Source organism: Triturus cristatus, chromosome 11 (assembly GCF_964204655.1).
Source record: "Triturus cristatus chromosome 11, aTriCri1.1, whole genome shotgun sequence".
NCBI lineage: Eukaryota > Metazoa > Chordata > Amphibia > Caudata > Salamandridae > Triturus > Triturus cristatus.
In genome coordinates, this window is record NC_140594.1 from 22,517,908 (window position 1) to 22,536,063 (window position 18,156).

Below are 18,156 nucleotides of genomic sequence, written 5' to 3' on the forward strand. Positions count from 1 at the left end.
ACTTCTTATCTTTGTGCAAGAAGGAGCAACTTCCTGCACAAAAACAATCCTCAGAGGCATTTTCCTCTTCCTATGTGCACTAAAGGATGCAGCACACATGGAATTATGAAAAAAACAAGGACAAATAAAGATATTTCTCCTCATTACGCCTCACCTGAGGAGATGTAACATTTTGAAGCATTCCCAGGTCTACCAGTAATGGAAAATCTGAAAATGCACCTAAATACATGGGTAGATGTGTGGGAACACACTTGCTCCACCCATGAAATGCCTTCCTTGGGCAGAGTAATGCAACACAGAGATTTGCCTTGTGTTGCATTACTCTAGATTTATCAAGCCATGCAGGGCCAACCAAGGAGGCCTTGCGTGACTTGATAAACCTTATTTAGTAGTTGCGTCGCCCTTGCACCCCATTGCGTAGCACGCGCCCCACGAGGGCGATATAAGTGCTTCATAAATCTGTCCCTTAGTATCCATCACATTGGAAAGTGTCTGTTCCCACATAATGTTTTTTAAAATGAAAATCCACCTACACAGGACAGCATTTCCTTGAAATCACAGAATAATTCCGCTCCGCTGATGTAAGTGCTCTTGATGCACGAGGAGCGGTGGTTCATTTTTGCCTACCAGTAATTATAACTCCTACGCCACATGCATCAGCATCCACGTGAACACTGCAAAGGTCTCCAGGACCCAAAGATTGCGATGTCAAGGCTTCCGTGATGGCAGCGTTCACTTGATGGAAACCATTTTGCAAACCTGTAATCATTCACACGACACCATATAGTTATCTAACTCCTTCAGCTGCTCTGCTAAGGACATTCACACACACAAATTCAACAAACGTTACAGAGGCAAAGGAATAACATCAATGAATCTTGATCGAAATGATGGAAGCATCTTTTATGGCATTGACTAGCCCCAGCGTTGGCTTTATCCCTTCCCCAAATATGGCATGGTCCAGATGTTTCTACTCTCTGCCTATGCAACAACAGTTGTCCTTGCTGGCTGTCATGCCAGGTGCCTTCTCACACTTCTTGATATGTTTGCTATGTTCTTTGTATTTGTAAAGCGCACCATCACCAGCCAGGGTATCTTGGCACTGAGCAGGTGTGTGTGCCAAGCCCTGCCTAGGGTAAGTTGGTTAATCACCCGCTAGGGTATCCTAGTGCTTTTCAGGTGTGCGTGCCTAGCCCTGCCTATGGTAGGTTGGTAAATCACCTGCATGGGTGTCCTGGCACTGAGCATGTGTGTGTGCCAAGCCCTGCCTAGGGTAGGTTGGTTAATCACCTGTGAGGGTGTCCTGGCGCTGAGCAGGTGTGCGTGCCAAGCCCTGCCTAGGGTAGGTTGGTTAATCACCTGTGAGGGTATCCTGGCACTGAACAGGTGTATGTGCCAAGCCCTGCCTAGGGTAGGTTGGTTAATCACCTGTGAGGGTATCCTGGTGCTGAGCAGGTGTGTTTCCAAGCCCTGCCTAGGGTAGGTTGGTTAATCACCTGTGAGGGTATCCTGGCACTGAGCAGGTGTGTGTGCCAAGCCCTGCCTAGGGTAAGTTGGTTAATCACCCGCTAGGGTATCCCAGTGCTTTTCAGGTGTGCGTGCCTAGCCATGCCTAGCGTAGGTTGGTTAATCACCTGTGAGGGTATCCTGGCGCTGAGCAGGTGTGTTTCCAAGCCCTGCCTAGGGTAGGCTGGTTAATCACCTGTGAGGGTATCCTGGCACTGAGCAGGTGTGTTTCCAAGCCCTTCCTAGGGTAGGTTGGTTAATCACCTGCAAGGGTGTCCTGGCACTGAGCAGGTGTGTGTGCCAAGCCCTGCCTAGGGTAGGTTGGTTAATCACCTGTGAGGGTATCCTGGCGCTGAGCAGGTGTGTTTCCAAGCCCTGCCTAGGGTAGGTTGGTTAATCACCTGTGAGGGTATCCTGGCACTGAGCAGGTGTGTGTGCCAAGCCCTGCCTAGGGTAAGTTGGTTAATCACCCGCTAGGGTATCCCAGTGCTTTTCAGGTGTGTGTGCCTAGCCCTGCCTAGGGTAGTTTGGTTAATCACCTGTGAGGGTATCCTGGCACTGAGCAGGTGTGTGTGCCAAGCCCTGCCTAGGGTAGTTTGGTTAATCACCTGTGAGGGTGTCCTGGCGCTGAGCAGGTGTGCGTGCCAAGCCCTGCCTAGGGTAGGTTGGTTAATCACCTGTGAGGGTATCCTGGCACTGAACAGGTGTATGTGCCAAGCCCTGCCTAGGGTAGGTTGGTTAATCACCTGTGAGGGTATCCTGGTGCTGAGCAGGTGTGTTTCCAAGCCCTGCCTAGGGTAGGTTGGTTAATCACCTGTGAGGGTATCCTGGCACTGAGCAGGTGTGTGTGCCAAGCCCTGCCTAGGGTAAGTTGGTTAATCACCCGCTAGGGTATCCCAGTGCTTTTCAGGTGTGCGTGCCTAGCCATGCCTAGCGTAGGTTGGTTAATCACCTGTGAGGGTATCCTGGCGCTGAGCAGGTGTGTTTCCAAGCCCTGCCTAGGGTAGGCTGGTTAATCACCTGTGAGGGTATCCTGGCACTGAGCAGGTGTGTTTCCAAGCCCTTCCTAGGGTAGGTTGGTTAATCACCTGCAAGGGTGTCCTGGCACTGAGCAGGTGTGTGTGCCAAGCCCTGCCTAGGGTAGGTTGGTTAATCACCTGTGAGGGTATCCTGGCGCTGAGCAGGTGTGTTTCCAAGCCCTGCCTAGGGTAGGTTGGTTAATCACCTGTGAGGGTATCCTGGCACTGAGCAGGTGTGTGTGCCAAGCCCTGCCTAGGGTAAGTTGGTTAATCACCCGCTAGGGTATCCCAGTGCTTTTCAGGTGTGTGTGCCTAGCCCTGCCTAGGGTAGTTTGGTTAATCACCTGTGAGGGTATCCTGGCACTGAGCAGGTGTGTGTGCCAAGCCCTGCCTAGGGTAGTTTGGTTAATCACCTGTGAGGGTATCCTGGCACTGAGCAGGTGTGTGTGCCAAGCCCTGCCTAGGGTAGGTTGGTTAATCACCTGTGAGGGTATCCTGGCGCTGAGCAGGTGTGTTTCCAAGCCCTGCCTAGGGTAGGCTGGTTAATCACCTGTGAGGGTATCCTGGCACTGAGCAGGTGTGTGTGCCAAGCCCTTCCTAGGGTAGGTTGGTTAATCACGTGTGAGGGTATCCTGGCACTGAGCAGGTGTGTTTCCAAGCCCTGCCTAGGGTAGGTTGGTTAATCACCTGTGAGGGTATCCTGGCACTGAGCAGGTGTGTTTCCAAGCCCTGCCTAGGATAGGTTGGTTAATTACCTGTGAGGGTATCCTGGCACGGAGCAGGTGTGTTTCCAAGCCCTGCCTAGGGTAGGTTGGTTAATCACCTGTGAGGGTATCCTGGCACGGAGCAGGTGTGTTTCCAAGCCCTGCCTAGGGTAGGTTGGTTAATCACCTGTGAGGGTATCCTGGCACTGAGCAGGTGTGTTTCCAAGCCCTGCCTAGGGTAGGTTGGTTAATCACCTGTGAGGGTATCCCGGCACTGAGCAGGTGTGTGTGCCAAGCCCTTCCCAGGGAAGGTTGGTTAATCACCTGTGAGGGTATCCTGGCACTGAGCATGTGTGTTTCCAAGCCCTTCCTAGGGTAGGTTGGTTAATTGAAATGCCAGGTCTTCAGGTGGTGGTGAAGGTGGACCATGAGGTCAGAGTTTGGGACACTGAGTTGTGACATTGACTAAATCCAGTTGAGGGTCAAAGTTACTGTATATGGAGGTCATTGTGTTACAGAAGTATTCCAAGAGCTTGTTGCAAAGTTTGGGTGAAGGGGTGATGTTGCTGGAGGTGACAGGAAGCGCAGTGAAATCTTTGATGATGGTGAAGATTTCCTTGCTGCTGTTAGTGCTGCCGTCTATGCGATACGCAACCGTTGTGTGCATGTGCAGGTGCTAGTGTCTTAGGGCAGATTTGAAGATCTCTTTATCTGTGGTGGCTTGATTTATTCTCCATTTGTGCTCTATTTACCTGCAGTGGCGTATCATCAGCTTGAGTTCCTCTGATGCCAACTAGCCTGTGGTTGGGCTCTTGCTGTTTGGTTGCACTTGAGGGGAGTCAGGGTGTCAGCGTATATGGGGATCCAGCTGTTGCTGGCTATTGGCAAGTTGTTTGTGTGCTCGGGCCGGTGTGTGCAGAGGGTGGAAGCTCACTCCTCTTCTGTGACGCTTTCCCAGCTGCCCGGGCCGTTCTTGTGGTGGTGGCTAATGGGTATGTCTGAACTGACGAGGACATGGTCGGTCCTAGTCATAGCTGCTGGTTTGTCAACTGTGATTTTGCTGATTGAAGAGAAAATAAGGTCCAACAAGTGTGAGGAGGTTTGATAATGTAATAGGTTAGGCTGAGATTTGTGAGGATGTTTAGATGGACCATAGAGTTTGGGTTGGCGTGGTCTTCTAGGTGAAACTTAAGGTCTCTGAGAAGGATGAAGGCGATGACGTTTATGTTGAGGGGTACGATGAAGTCTGCGATGTTGCTGGCAAAATTAGTGCTGGTCCTGGCGGTCTGTATACCTGTATACAAGCATTATGCCCAGGGAGAAGTTGGCTGTGATGCCTAAAATGAATGCAAGGTCTTCCAAGTAGCTGGTGGGGTGTCTGTCTAGGGGGTGCAGCTGATTGTACCTTTGAATACAATGGAGACTCCACCTCCAGGCTAGTGCTGAGGGTATTGTCTGGTGATCTTGTAGCTGGCCAGGATGGGTGTAGCGATTTCCAGTACAGAGGTTGGGTATAACCATGTTTGTGTGAAGAAGAGCAGGTCTGGAACATGGTTGTGCATTAGGTACCATATCTCTGTGGCATGTTTGCTGAGCGAGCAGGTGTTGAGAAGCACGCATGTTGTTTTGTGATGTTTGGTTTGCGTGAGCGGGGGGCTGATTTGTGTGAATGTGAGTGAGTGGGGTGCTCTTGGTGCAGGAGTGGGGAGGTGTAGTGTGTGGGAGAGTGCATGAGAACTTGCAGGAGGCACTTGTGAATGCTCCTTTTGTGCTGTGTGGTGCCTTTTGGCAGAAGTGTGGCGAGCACCTGCTAGGGTTGACAGAACAGTGTAGGGAGATAGAGGAAGAATTGTGTTCTTGGCTCTGGGCACAGTCCAGGCGTGGACGGGGGCAGACAAGCTTGCCTCTGGCACGATAGTAGCTTGCCCACTGTATGTCTATGCTGCACCTTCCATTAAGAAGGTACTAGGATGGGGAGTGCGTACTGGTGGGAAAAATTTATGTAACTTCCTGTGCAGATGGATGACAGGAAACCCAGTGATGTCACTTCTTGTTCAGATGGGTGATGGGAAATTAAGTCCCCTTGCTTGGAGTTTTCTTTTAAAGATGGCTTTGGTGGGAAGCTAAAGTTGTCACTTCCTGTGCAGATGGATGATGGTAAATCCAGTGATGTCACATCCACTGCAAATGGGTGATGGGACATGAAGTCCTCTTGCTTGGGTTTCTCATTTAAAGGGGGTTTTGGTTGGGAAACCAGCGATTTGTCACTTACTGTGCCGATGGATGTTGGGAAATCAAGTGATGTCCCTTCCAGTGCCGATGGATGACGGAAAATCCAGTGATGTCACTTGCTGTGCAGATGGGTGATGGGAAACAAAGACCTCTTACTTGGCTTCTTCAGAATGCTACACACATATGTCAAAACCCCGTTGTGTGCTGACATCCTCAGCAAAAGTGAGCATGTCATATTGGAATGTTGGATGACCCACATACCACTGTGAGATGTTTGTATTCACCGGACCAGAAAGTTCCATGTGGAAACAGAGACATGGATATCTTTTGTAGAAACAAGAGGCTTGGATTTACTGAGCCTTTGCGGTGTCCTTGTGTCATGTAACACAACACATGGGCTTAAGTGAGATTTACTTAGCCGCCCAAAGCCACCTTGCATGGCTCTACCTGGCTGAGTAAATACAGAGTAACGCAAGGTAGCACAAATCGCTGCTCTGCGTTACTCTACGTTGCGATGGCGTTCCATGGATGGAGCATGGGCATTCACATGCATCCACTCATGGATTCTGATGCAATCCCATATTTACTACGGGTAGTAAACCTGGGATTGCATCTAAACGGTACGCCTTCCCAACAGAGGCTTAAAGAAGAGAAATATCTTCATTTCTCCGCGATGTTTCCTCTTTCTATAAGTGCAGCATATGTGCAGAGAAGGCGTACCTATGCAGAAGCATAAACTAAACTACATAACCACAGCTACACATACATGCATTATGAGACAGACACGCATGCCCCCACAGACACCTGTTTCAGAAGCAAGTGGAATAAACCCGGAGAGTCCATAGATCGTGCTCAAAGCAACCATGCAGGGCTATTAAACAGGGTTGGAGTTGCTTTATGGGGGTACTTTGGATTAGGGCTCACTCAGGTATACTATAAAAATATAGGGGAGTCTCTGAGAAAAACGAGCACAAGAAAGAATAAGAAACCTGGTGGACTCCACTGTGGGCTTTCTTCCTTAAACTGGTGCAGTCCACTTCCTCTCCACAGACCACACCACACTGCTCTCCATTACATTTCCCCCACTCAGGGTATTCATTTATTCAAGAATGTTCATCTATTTTGGCTCCAATGTCCGCAGAGTGCAGCAATGGGGCAGTTCTCTGTGGGGGGTTATTCTCAAACCTTAACTGTTCCATGAGGTTTTCAAGTCATGTGGTTGAACTGCAGTTTTAATCACTCATGATTGGGCACACTCACTTGCAGGTCACACTCTTGCTTCAATTCCGTGTTCAGATCGTTGGGTGATAATTCCCCTGGTGCCGCTGCCTGCTTTACGGGGTGTCGTACCCATTTTCTACCCTTCTGCCGCAGTCGTGGCGCTAGTATTCCGACTGATCTGGAAATATCTGGGCGGGCTCTCTCTGTCCTCACCCTCTTCACCTAGAATGACCTGATCCCACCGAGTCTGTCATTGGGGAATGGGCATTATCGCCAAAGGTGTGGCCTGAACTGCAGTCACATGTAGCTATCGTCATAAGTGTTCCCACAGACATTAGCCAACCTCAGCAGGTGTTAGTAGAGTCTAGAAAAGGAAGCGCGAAGCAATCACGACCACGCGCTTGACCAGCCATGGGGTGTCTGCAGCTGGTTTCATCCAGGAGAACTCTGGGAAAGATGACAATGCACCGTGGGACATATCTGGGAGCCCCAGTGCAGGTGGGGTTACTGGGCTATGATCCTGTCAACCTGACCCATTTGCCACTGGTTTCCTGGGACAACATTACTACTGGGTCAAAGCTGAGTGCCAAGCACACCCCACCTTTAGCACCTGACCCGCAAGGTAGCGAAGTAGAGCACAAGACTTTCCCAGGGAGGTGGTGTGGGGTTACATCCTCCAAACTGAATGGACCGGTCACTACAGGTCAAACACAGAATGCCCAGTCAGCCTTTAAAAACAGTAAGGTGCTTATTTATGGGATTTGGCGTACGGCAGCGCAGCAAGTCACCTGGCTGCACAGCCCTATGCCAAAGGGAAAGGGCAGGAAGGCACCGTATTGAAGCAATACTGTGCATTTCTGTTCTTTCTCCCGGCGCCGGTGCTGTTTCGGCAGCATAGTGCCAACATATGCACCCTTGCACCATGTGCAAGGGTGTCGCTATTGCAGGCAGGATTGTTGCACCTTGCCGCACAAAAACAAGCATTCTGCAGCATACATGGAAAGAGGAAAAAACAAGGAGAAATAAACATATTTCTCCTCGTTGCGCCTCCCCGGGCGCTTACCAAGGTTTACATCACTTTGTAAATCCGGGGCAACGTCAAATTCCATGGGTGTTCTGCGGGAAATCCAACGGCAATGCCCATGGAACACTCCCGGACGCAAAGTAAAGCAACGCAGCGATTTACGCAGTTTTGCCTTACTTATGATTTCTGAGCTCAGTCAATGCAACGCAGGGGGGCTTTGCGTGGCTTCAGAAATCGAAATGAGAGCCCTGTGTCATGCATGTACCACTTCACACTGTGCATAAGTGAAGCAGGACTCTCATAAATAAGCCCCAAAGTGTGTTACATAACTCACAGATGCACAACCTAACACTGCACATCATTAGTTCAGAAATAGCAACTACACAAATGCAACAGGTATTTGTAATCAGACTATTATGGTTAGAGCTACTCCTAGGGGACAGCCTTGTGAAACATGTTTCTTGTGCCACTGTCCCTAGTTGGTCTCAGCCCCCCTCTGGTTATATACCTGGAGGTCAAGAGCGCTTGGTTGAGGGGATAGGGGAGACACATTTTTTGTCGGGCTCCCCTCCTCCTGGTGGTGCAGACTTTATCCCCCTCTCCTCGGGTTCCCTAGGTGGCGCGGAGCGTAGGTTGTCATTTTATGATCAAATTGATAGATTCTAATAAGGGTGAGCAACTATAATCAAAGATCTTTCTTTTTCCTTAATACCAGTGGATTCCATAGAAAGGCCGGAAGCGCTTCCTATCTAGGCCGGAACTCAATAAGAGTTCCAGAACATTCCTTTTGATGTCTCTGCTCCACAGCACGTCGGTATATCCCAGATAAATGTATGTAGCCTGCTCTTTGTTGCTTAATTACACCCGATCAGCAATAATCGAAGATGAACATGAAGCGGGGTCTAAGATATATCGGGCATATAATCGCCGTGTTAGCGACGTATTATCAACGTATCAGATGATGTAATACCAGCTAATAACCGGAATAACACGTGAAATCCAGCGAACATTTCACAGCGCCAAGGAGAGGCTTGCTGATAGGGGAGTGTGGACCTAACCTGGCAATCCACCTCCCATTATCAGCATGCCTAAGTCATTTTAAAAGCAGGTGTTACATACCTGCGATAACCGCGGTTATTTTCTTCACTTCGCGGGTCTGCTGCACGGCTTGCTAATATCGCGAAGCCGTGTTAACGTAGATTTTCCATGTTGTTTAGCTAGGGAACGCCTACTTTGCATGTCATTAGCGATATTGATCGCTGACATGCAAAGTCGCAAGGAAACGCATGCTAACGCTTGTTAGCGTGTCCTTGCAAATAGGGTGATAAAAAGATCGCCACTTTTTCAGTGCTATGTGCCGAAAAAGCGGCGGTTTCCCTTAATAATATGCCCCATTGAATTTATGATTCGAATGCCCTCGCTCAGCCTTTCACGGATTTCTCATGCGCCCGCTTGAAGTGGGCGTACACCAGAGCTACTCTGGCCTTTCACCTAGAAGTAAGTGACTTTCAGTCCCACCTTGTGCTGGTCTGACCATTCATTGATTCATTGGGACCCCCAATCCCAGCATCAATAATCAGAAGAAAGGGACAGGTCGTGTCTAGGCGCCACTGGTGTCAGATGGATAAGGAAACAAATATTATAATTCTCTGAAGACACCACCCGCCATGCCGAAACCGGTTGACAACATGAAGTCAAAGGGGCATATTCTCAAGAACGTGTGATAACCATCGCAAAAGTTACTTAACACAACCCTCAACATCGCAGTCCATCGCGGGAAATTTACGCTGTGTTAACCAGGTATTCACAACACGGCAGTACCATGCGATAGTCACCAGATAACGATTGAACTGGCCACGATAAAATCAACGTCACGCCGCAAAAATTCGAAATGCGAACGCAAAAAAAGCTGCGATGAGACCAATCGTGATACAAAAATCAGCGAAAACCAGCCACAGGCCTGCAATTGACATGCGTCAGGCAGGAACAATCACCATAAAAGTAGAAAAAAACTGACAAACAACAGCCAAGCACAATGGATGTTGCCAGAGCAAGTACAGAGGAGAACCAGAACCCCACAACCCCACCCCCCCCCGGAGGACCTGCCTGGGACCTCGGGGTCAGGGAAGGGCAGGGAGAAGAAGAGTAGGAAGAAGCGCTTCAGTCCGCAGGAAAGCAGGTTCCTGATAACGGAGGTGGACGAACACCATTAACTAATGTTCGTCACCTCCACTGTGTCATTGGCAACAAAGAATGGACTATGGCAGGCCATCGTGGACAAGGTGAATGCTGTCGGGGTGCTGAAGAGGACAATGGAAGAGGTCAAGAGGCGCTGGAATGATGTCAAGCACAAAACCAAGTTGAAACTCGCCAAAACCGGAAGGCAGCAATGCAGACCGGAGGTGGGAGCCCAGCGCCACAGGAGGAGCTGGACGACATGGAGGAAATGGTGTCCACAGTCATCAGTGGGGAGACGGTGGCAGGAGTTGGGGGTCCGGACACTGCTCAACAGGACCGGACACAACAGCAACAGAGTGAATACCAAACAGGGACTGGGGGGAAGGGGGGAGATGGGCACCATGGCATACATGCACAATTAAAAACAGCACATCTGCGGACAAACCATGCCTCAGACCCCCAACTCCCACCAAGAGACCAATGTACCCAAGTATGCTACATGTCAGCACTGTATAATCACAGAAGTCAAAGGCACACCGCATGAAAGGGATGAGGGGCAGCAAAACAGAGCAGCAGCCCCCCCATGCAGCACACACATGACATGCAGAGCACATAAACACTGACAACAAAGTGACACAAACCACAACACGTCCACAACAAAACACAGGACACAACTGGCACCCACTTGGTGAAGACAATGGCCCATCACAAGTGGCATTGAACATGTACAAGCCGACAACACACATGTGAACACATTGTCAAACTGCACCTCCCCTTCACATTGCAGAGGGACAGTCATCACCTCCTGCAGAGCAGCCCGAACCTCTCTTCTCTGATGATGAAGAGGACCACCACAGCTTCGACTCCGACGCCCTCCGAGAGTTCATTGACAGTCTCCGCAGCCCACCCACCCCCACGGCTGCCTCCCAGGATCCCCACGAAGAACACATGGCCTTCCAACGCCGTGTGTTGGGATGCCAGTAACAGCTCTTCTGAACAGGTGTGGGTGGGCTTCGACCGCATGGCAGACAAATTAGACGCCATACATGGGTGTCTAAGTCCCATCAGGGACCACTCACAGTCCCTATTGGACACCCACAGTCCGCTCCATGCACTCCAATGAACCATGGCTGACATCGCCTGAGTCCTGACTCTGAGACAAGAATGACTGTCTAATGAGAGTGGTTCCAGCGAGCTCGCCCGGGAGTTGGGACTCATGCGGAGGCTCATGGAGAACATGGAGCGGGCCAATGCGGAAAGAGTGGCTGCCACGGCTCCACACCAGCACGAGGTAGCTGGGTTCCACAATGACCTCAAAGCCATCCTCATGGCATTTCTGCCACCAGGCCTGGCGCCGATGCATGCTGCTGCTACCACTACATCCACATCTCTGCCCCCTGAAGTGTCAGTGCCACACAGTGTGGCAGACATTCCACCTCTGGCCTCTGAGGTGTCACTGCCACACAGTGCTGGAGAAAGGCCAGCACCACCCACACGTGTAGCACATGAGACAGCAGAGGATGAAGATGCGGATAAAACCACCTTACTGGTACGGAGAAAACTGTAGCATTCATCTCCGCCACATGGCCAGTTTCAGCTTGATTCTGCATCATCCCCTTCCACTGTCACCCGATACACTCTGCGACACTCACCTTGGACTCTCTCCACCTCTCTGTCCGCCTATCTCTATCTCCCCCTCTCTGTCTGTCCATCTCTCTCTCCCCCTCTCTGTTCGTATATCTCTCTCCCCCTCTCTGTCCGTCTATCTCTCTCTCCCCCCTCTATGTTCGTATATCTCTCTCTCCCTCTCTGTCTGTCTATCTCTCTCTCCCTCTCTTTCTCTCTCTCTCTCCTTAACTCTCTCTCTGTCCCTTGATATGCGCAGGACACCTTCTCATCATGGATTTTGTCTTGCAGGCTGTGACCTACGGAATATCCCGAGGGGAGCCACCATGTGTCTTCATATCTGTTCTGTGTTTATTTTAATACATTTTCATTTGTTGCTTCGAAGGTGAATGTGTGATGCTCATTTTTGGGACGACACATGCATGTCACCAGATGTGATTGTGTGACATCATGCGGATTATTTGCTACAGGATTCCGTGTGGTTGATGTGGCATTTCTATGGAGGAGGGTGCCGGGAAGGGGGGGTTCTGGGGGTGGTGGGTGTAGTGGCCCTCTTGGGTGTCCGGCACGCATGTTCAGTGGCTCCATGGCATCTGTGGTTCTTCAGGTGTGGCTCTGGGCTGGGCTACCTTTTCTGTTGCAGGTTTGCCGTCCGACTTTGCACCCGGTCAGAGCAGGTGTTAATTTTCTGCTGCTAACGCGCCTTCTCGCATGTTTCGTGGTCTTTTCGCCGATCTGGCTGGTCGTTGAGAATGTTGTGGAGTGGTGTTGTTGTGGCTTTTTCACGGGAACGCCTACTCTGCATCTCATTAGTGATAGTTGCCAGGGTCATCGGTGGCGATGTTTTTTGTGGCTGCTATCGCAGGTAAACTGGTGCTATGGGCTGTTAGCACCAGCTTGCGAATGGGGTGATAAATTTATCGCAGGTTTGGCTGCGCTAAAGTGCTGTTAACTCGGCGATAGCTCCTTGAAAATATGGCCCAAAGTTGATTAAAATGGGTAAATGTGTTCCTGTCACTGGAGGGTAGGCTAAGTTCATAGAAAAGCCAGCACCAATCAATCAATCAATCAACCAATATTTATAAAGCACTGCATATCACTTGTGAGGGTCTCAAGGTGCTGGAGTTGTGAGCTAATCCGCAGTGATCTGCTCATTCGAACCACACGGTCTTGAGTCCTTTCTTGAATTCTGGGAGAAATACGACGCCCCATCTGTGTTGTTACAGTTATGTCCTTGGATCCAGACCCAGGATCTGTGTTGTTACAGTTATGTCCTTGGATCCAGACCCAGGATCTGTGTTACAGTGATGGCCTTGGATCCAGACCCAGGATCTGTGTTGTTACAGTTAAGGCCTTCCATGGGTTAACCCTTACAGGTGTTGGACAATGCCACCCTTGCCCAAGACCTAGCCCTGCCATATTTCAAAGAGACAGCGGCCCTGCCTTTAATTCAAATATGTGATGACAACCCTGACATTTTAAAGAATTACTGGCCCACATGCTTACTCTCGTAAAGTACTAAAATAATAGATCCCATGCGGCTCAATCTCTGAGCAATTTTCTGTAATAAACCAATTTTCTTGATTCCTCTCAAGCTGGTTTCTTGTCGTGACACAACACTGAGTTAGTCCTGCTGTCCCATTTTGATGGTTTAAGACCTTGGTTTACCACTGCACTGGTTTTGCTCGACTTATCGATCCCATTCGACACTGTTAATCATGAGATCCTGCCGATCTGTGTCGAGGAGGCTGGAATCAGAGGTTGGCTCTGTCTTGGTTGTCCGATCCTTTTCGATGGACCTTCAGGCAGTGCAGCTGTCTTCTGTCATAGGAGAACGGAGACATGTGACCTGCGGAATCCCACAGAGATCTCCTCTGTCTCCTCACCTTTTAATATACATGTTCGATCTCTAGAAAAGGACCTGGCTACTGTGTCCCTTCAGCACGAGCAGAATTAGCAGCTTTGCGCTGTCACCAAACTGCATCTCCTGGCAATACCCAGATCTCTAAAATCGACAGTGGGGCCATACAGGTGTTCATTCTGTGCACCTACACTGTGGGATGTCCTCCTGCTTTACTTGGGATCTGAATCACAACTCCTGCCATAGGCGGTTCAGACAAGCTTTTGCGTGCTTCTTCACATGAGATACGTTACCGAGTGTTAAGAAACCAGTGGTGTACATTGACTATAACATAAAATAACATAAAATAACACAACACAACACAGCACAATGCAACGCAACACAACACAACAATTCATAACACAACATAGCATAACCATGTTCAAAGGCTCATGTATGCAAAAACAGGCTTGACTTTGGCACAGGAATAGACACATCTGTGCTCTCATTCACACATATGGACACATGCACATGCATGAAACACAAATTGTCTTACACACTCAAGGCCCAAGTGCGAGTTTTGGCAATGCGGGGTGGGTGGTACGCCACTGCTGTGCCCCCACACTGCCAAGACTTGCCGCTGCCCACCCGCCAGAATCCGACTTTAATGTGGTTTTGCCGGCGGGCGTCGTGGCAGTCCCAAGGCGGTGTCTGTGAAAAAGGCACCGCAATGGGAACACCCTACAAGGTTCCTGCATGGCATAGACTCGAAAGTACATGCCGTGCAACAACTGTTGTGCATGCACACAGCTGGGCACATGTTATGCCCCCCTCTTTGCATCCACAAAAGTAGGAGGCACGGGGGACCCTGTAGGGAACCCCTTGTTTCCTGTCCACCACGGTATACATGGAGGAGAAACCTCCATCACACTGCCGGTGGGGAGGAAACTCCTAATATGCTTGGTGGGACCGCGGTGGTCCTACCAAGCATATAGCGGCCTCGTGACCGCTGTGCCACCTCCAGGGAATGGCGGTTCCCTGGCGGCATCAGCGGCCCCAGGGCAGTCTGCCCGCCCAAGTCGTAATGGGGCGGTCAGACCGCCGGTGCATCAGTGGCTGGATGCCACCACTGCTCCCCGCGAGTCTGGCTGTCTTCGGACCACCGGACTCGTATTTAGGGCCTTAGTTTGTCTGTACATGTGTAGACACACACACCGCACCACACACACAAACTAGATAACATACATAGGTCTTTGTGGTGCTCTTCAAGTTGTTCTGGTGTGCTGTTCCGCTGCACCACCAAAACAAAGAATCGACTGGTGGATCCAACGTCATCCATTCATCATGGAGAATCCTGTGTAAAGGGTGCAGTCATCTTCACCCACCGTGGTGGCATGCTTCATCATTGGGCAAAAAATGGGTCTCTTTCGCTGAGACCTTTTCTCCTCATGGCCTCGTATTTGCCAGAGCCCAGGTCACTGCCCTAAGCGTTGTTTCTGGTACTGATGAAGTGCCTATGACCCTTCGAGGTGATTACGGGCATGAAACATGTTGACTGCATTGTAAACCCAAGGGCCCATTTCCATGCCTGATGGGTTATGTTATGTGTTTACTCTTGGCAACGACACACCAGGAATAAACCATGTCAAGGGAGGGCCCATAGCCAACTTTAACCACACCTTTGACAGTCTACCTTTCCCTCCTAACCCACTCAAATAGGACAGTGACCTGAGCTCTGGCAAATACCAGGCCAGAAGGAGAATAGATCTCCGAGAAGGAGACATTTTTGGGAGCCGGCTGACCGTTGCAGCGCTCCCCCAGCGAGGAGCTCACTTGATGATGAAGCGTGCCACTTCCATGAGTGAGGGCCATTGCACCCTTTTGCACTGGATTCTCCACGACAAATGGATGACGTTGATTCCACCACTTTTGGTGGTGAAGCGGAAGAGCACCCCAGAATTACTTACACATTGTCTGTGGAGAGATGCTATGTGCCGGATCACATTAAAGATATCCTCCCCTTCCCCTCTCGTGTTATATTATGATGTGTGTTGCTCTCCCCCAGCCGCCTGCCTTGCTGCGGGCGGCCATCTTGCTTTGAGAAGGATGGACCCATCGTGCCTTGTAATGGTCTGTGAAATACAAACTTTTGACCTGCCACATCTCAGGCATGCAGTGCTCTGGCGCGACAAGGACTTCTCCCCACAGCTTCCCGCGCAGGCGCATGCTTAATTTTACACGAGCAAATAAAAATATTCAGTACCAAGAGCTGAGACTGCCCTTGAACCAGGAGGCACAGTTTTATGTGCATGAAGTTATTGGACTCGATTCCATCAGAGCGGTTTCATCCCTCCGGGTTACTGGCGAGTTTAAAAGCTCGACAATGGAGAAGCTGAACCCAATAAAGAGAAAATGAGGAGCCACCGGCGAAGGCAGCGTTTGTAGGGACAGCAATGAACGTTACGACACTGTTCACGGACTAATATCTATCGAGTACAGAACCTTGATGCCTTGAACCCGTCCTAAAATGTGCTCTGGCCTGCCCCTTTAAAGCACCGAAGAAATGCTGGTGTTAGGGAGCACATGTAGCCCCCCTCCTGCTGGAGAGAATCAGGCAGAGGACATTTCGCCTCTTAAAGGACTGTCGCCTGCTCTTAAGAGACGCGGTAACACCTACAATCCACCTCCCGTCGCAGAGAATGGGGATCCTTTGGCCAATAAACGACCTTTGCCTGGTGTTCAGATGTATGTTAAATCCCTAAATGTGCCTGTAGTGCACCTCCTGCTGTCGGGATGCACAGTAGCACCTGAACCCACCTCCCCTTGGAGGGAATGGGGACCCTTTGGTCATCACAGGACCCGTGCCTCCTGCTGGAATGCATGCTTGGACCTGCCACCATCACCTGCTGTAGGCATGCAGAGTATCACCTGAACCCCACCTCCCCTTGGAGGGAATGGGGACCCTTTGGCCAATAAACGACCTTTGCCTGGTGTTCAGATGTATGTTACATCCCTAAATGTGCCTGTAGTCGGAGAGAGGGCTGTCACCTCCAGCTGTCGGGATGCACAGTAGCGCCTGAAGTCCGCCTCCCCTTGGAGGGAATGGGGACCCTTTGGTCATCACAGGACCCGTGCCCCCTGCTGGAATACATGTTTGGACCTGCCACCATCACCTGTTGTAGGGATGCACAGTAGCGCCTGAAGTCCGCCTCCCCTTGGAGGGAATGGGGACCCTTTGGTCATCACAGGACCCGTGCCCCCTGCTGGAATACATGTTTGGACCTGCCACCATCACCTGTTGTAGGGATGCAGAGTATCACCTGAACCCACCTCCCATTGGAGGGAATGGGGACCCTTTGGTCATCACAGGACCCGTGCCACCTGCTGGAATGCATGCTTGGACCTGCCACCATCACCTGCTGTAGGCATGCAAAGTATCACCTGAAGCCCACCTCCCATTGGAGGGAATGGGGACCCTTTGGTCATCACAGGACCCGTGCCTCCTGCTGGAATGCATGCTTGGACCTGCCACCATCACCTGCTGCAGGCATGCAAAGTATCACCTGAAGCCCACCTCCCCTTGGAGGGAATGGGGACCCTTTGGTCATCACAGGACCCGTGCCTCCTGCTGGAATGCATGTTTGGACCTGCCACCATCACCTGCTGTAGGCATGCAGAGTATCACCTGAACCCACCTCCTGTTGGAGAGGATGGGGACCCTCCATCCCTTGATCTGGTTCAGCTCGGTGTCGGAGATCTCGATCTGGAGCGGAAGTCGTGGAACCCAAGCCGTCATCTCCAGGGACTTCCTCAGATGCTGGTAGGTGAAGTCAACCAGGACGTCCACTTTCCCTTTCATTTCTTTCCCGTTGACGTAGACATAGTCGCACCTTTCAGACACCTGCAAAGGAACAGACAATACCAGATCTTCAGTGGTTAAACAACATATCTAGACAACAGAGAGACGTCATCCACCTCTTTGTTTTCATACAACAAGTCTGGGTGCAAGGCGAGGCCTCAGGGGGCACAATTTAAAGGGTAGGGGGTAGGAGGAGCATTGCTGTAGTGTGTGAGGTCAGCATTGAGAAGGTGGTGGTTGTGTGCTGGTGGAGGTGGCATACGGAATGCTCTTCTGTCTATCTGCTCTGGGTGGTTGAGGGAGTCTAGGAGGACGCGCCTCACTGTGAACATTCCTGAGTGACATCATGCGCCCTGTGCAGACACCCTGTGGCACGTACTCTGGTTGGTGGTGGCCGAGGCAGACATCTGCAGGTGAGATGTCTTCTTCCCTTACTTACCTATGAGCATTGTGTGAGCTGTGGCAGCCACATGTATTACTGTATACAATCCACTTCAAGTAGGTGCACCCTACCTCCCTTTCCACCGCACTGGGTCTGAACTGGAAACTTTTTGTCACTCCAGACACATTCTTGTCCAAAATGCTGAAATCACTGTTGATCAACCAACTCACCAACCATCTCTCAACTCACAATTTCCTCAACGTTTCCCGCTGTCCCACCCTACAGAAACTGGCGTGCACCCATATCGAACCTTACAACACGCCCACCTGTGATCCATTCTTTGTCCATGGTGTTTGATATCGTTGATCACCTCATTAAACAAACATTGCTCACCTCCCCCAAACTACGTTACAGGGATTCTAACCTTACCTGTTTGGGCAAAGATGATCCTTCTTTTAGAGGTCCCTGGACTTCCAAGCTTAACCTCTGCCAATTAACCCCTCCACCCCCCCCCAACAGGTCTCCTGCCCTCTCCTTCAGTGACATCATCCTTTTCTTTCCTTCT

The 18,156-nt window shown here is 50.5% G+C and overlaps 1 protein-coding gene across 1 annotated transcript in view; it reads right to left on the reverse strand.

Annotated features, from left to right (window-relative positions):
• Positions 1-18,156, reverse strand: part of LOC146783173 (transmembrane protein 132D-like) — a 1,969,967-nt gene that overhangs the window by 27,695 nt on the left and 1,924,116 nt on the right. Inside the window, exon 6 of the mRNA XM_085636467.1 lies at positions 17,046-17,251. Coding sequence (XP_085492593.1) covers positions 17,046-17,251 — 206 coding nt within the window. The remainder of the gene's footprint in view (positions 1-17,045; positions 17,252-18,156) is intronic.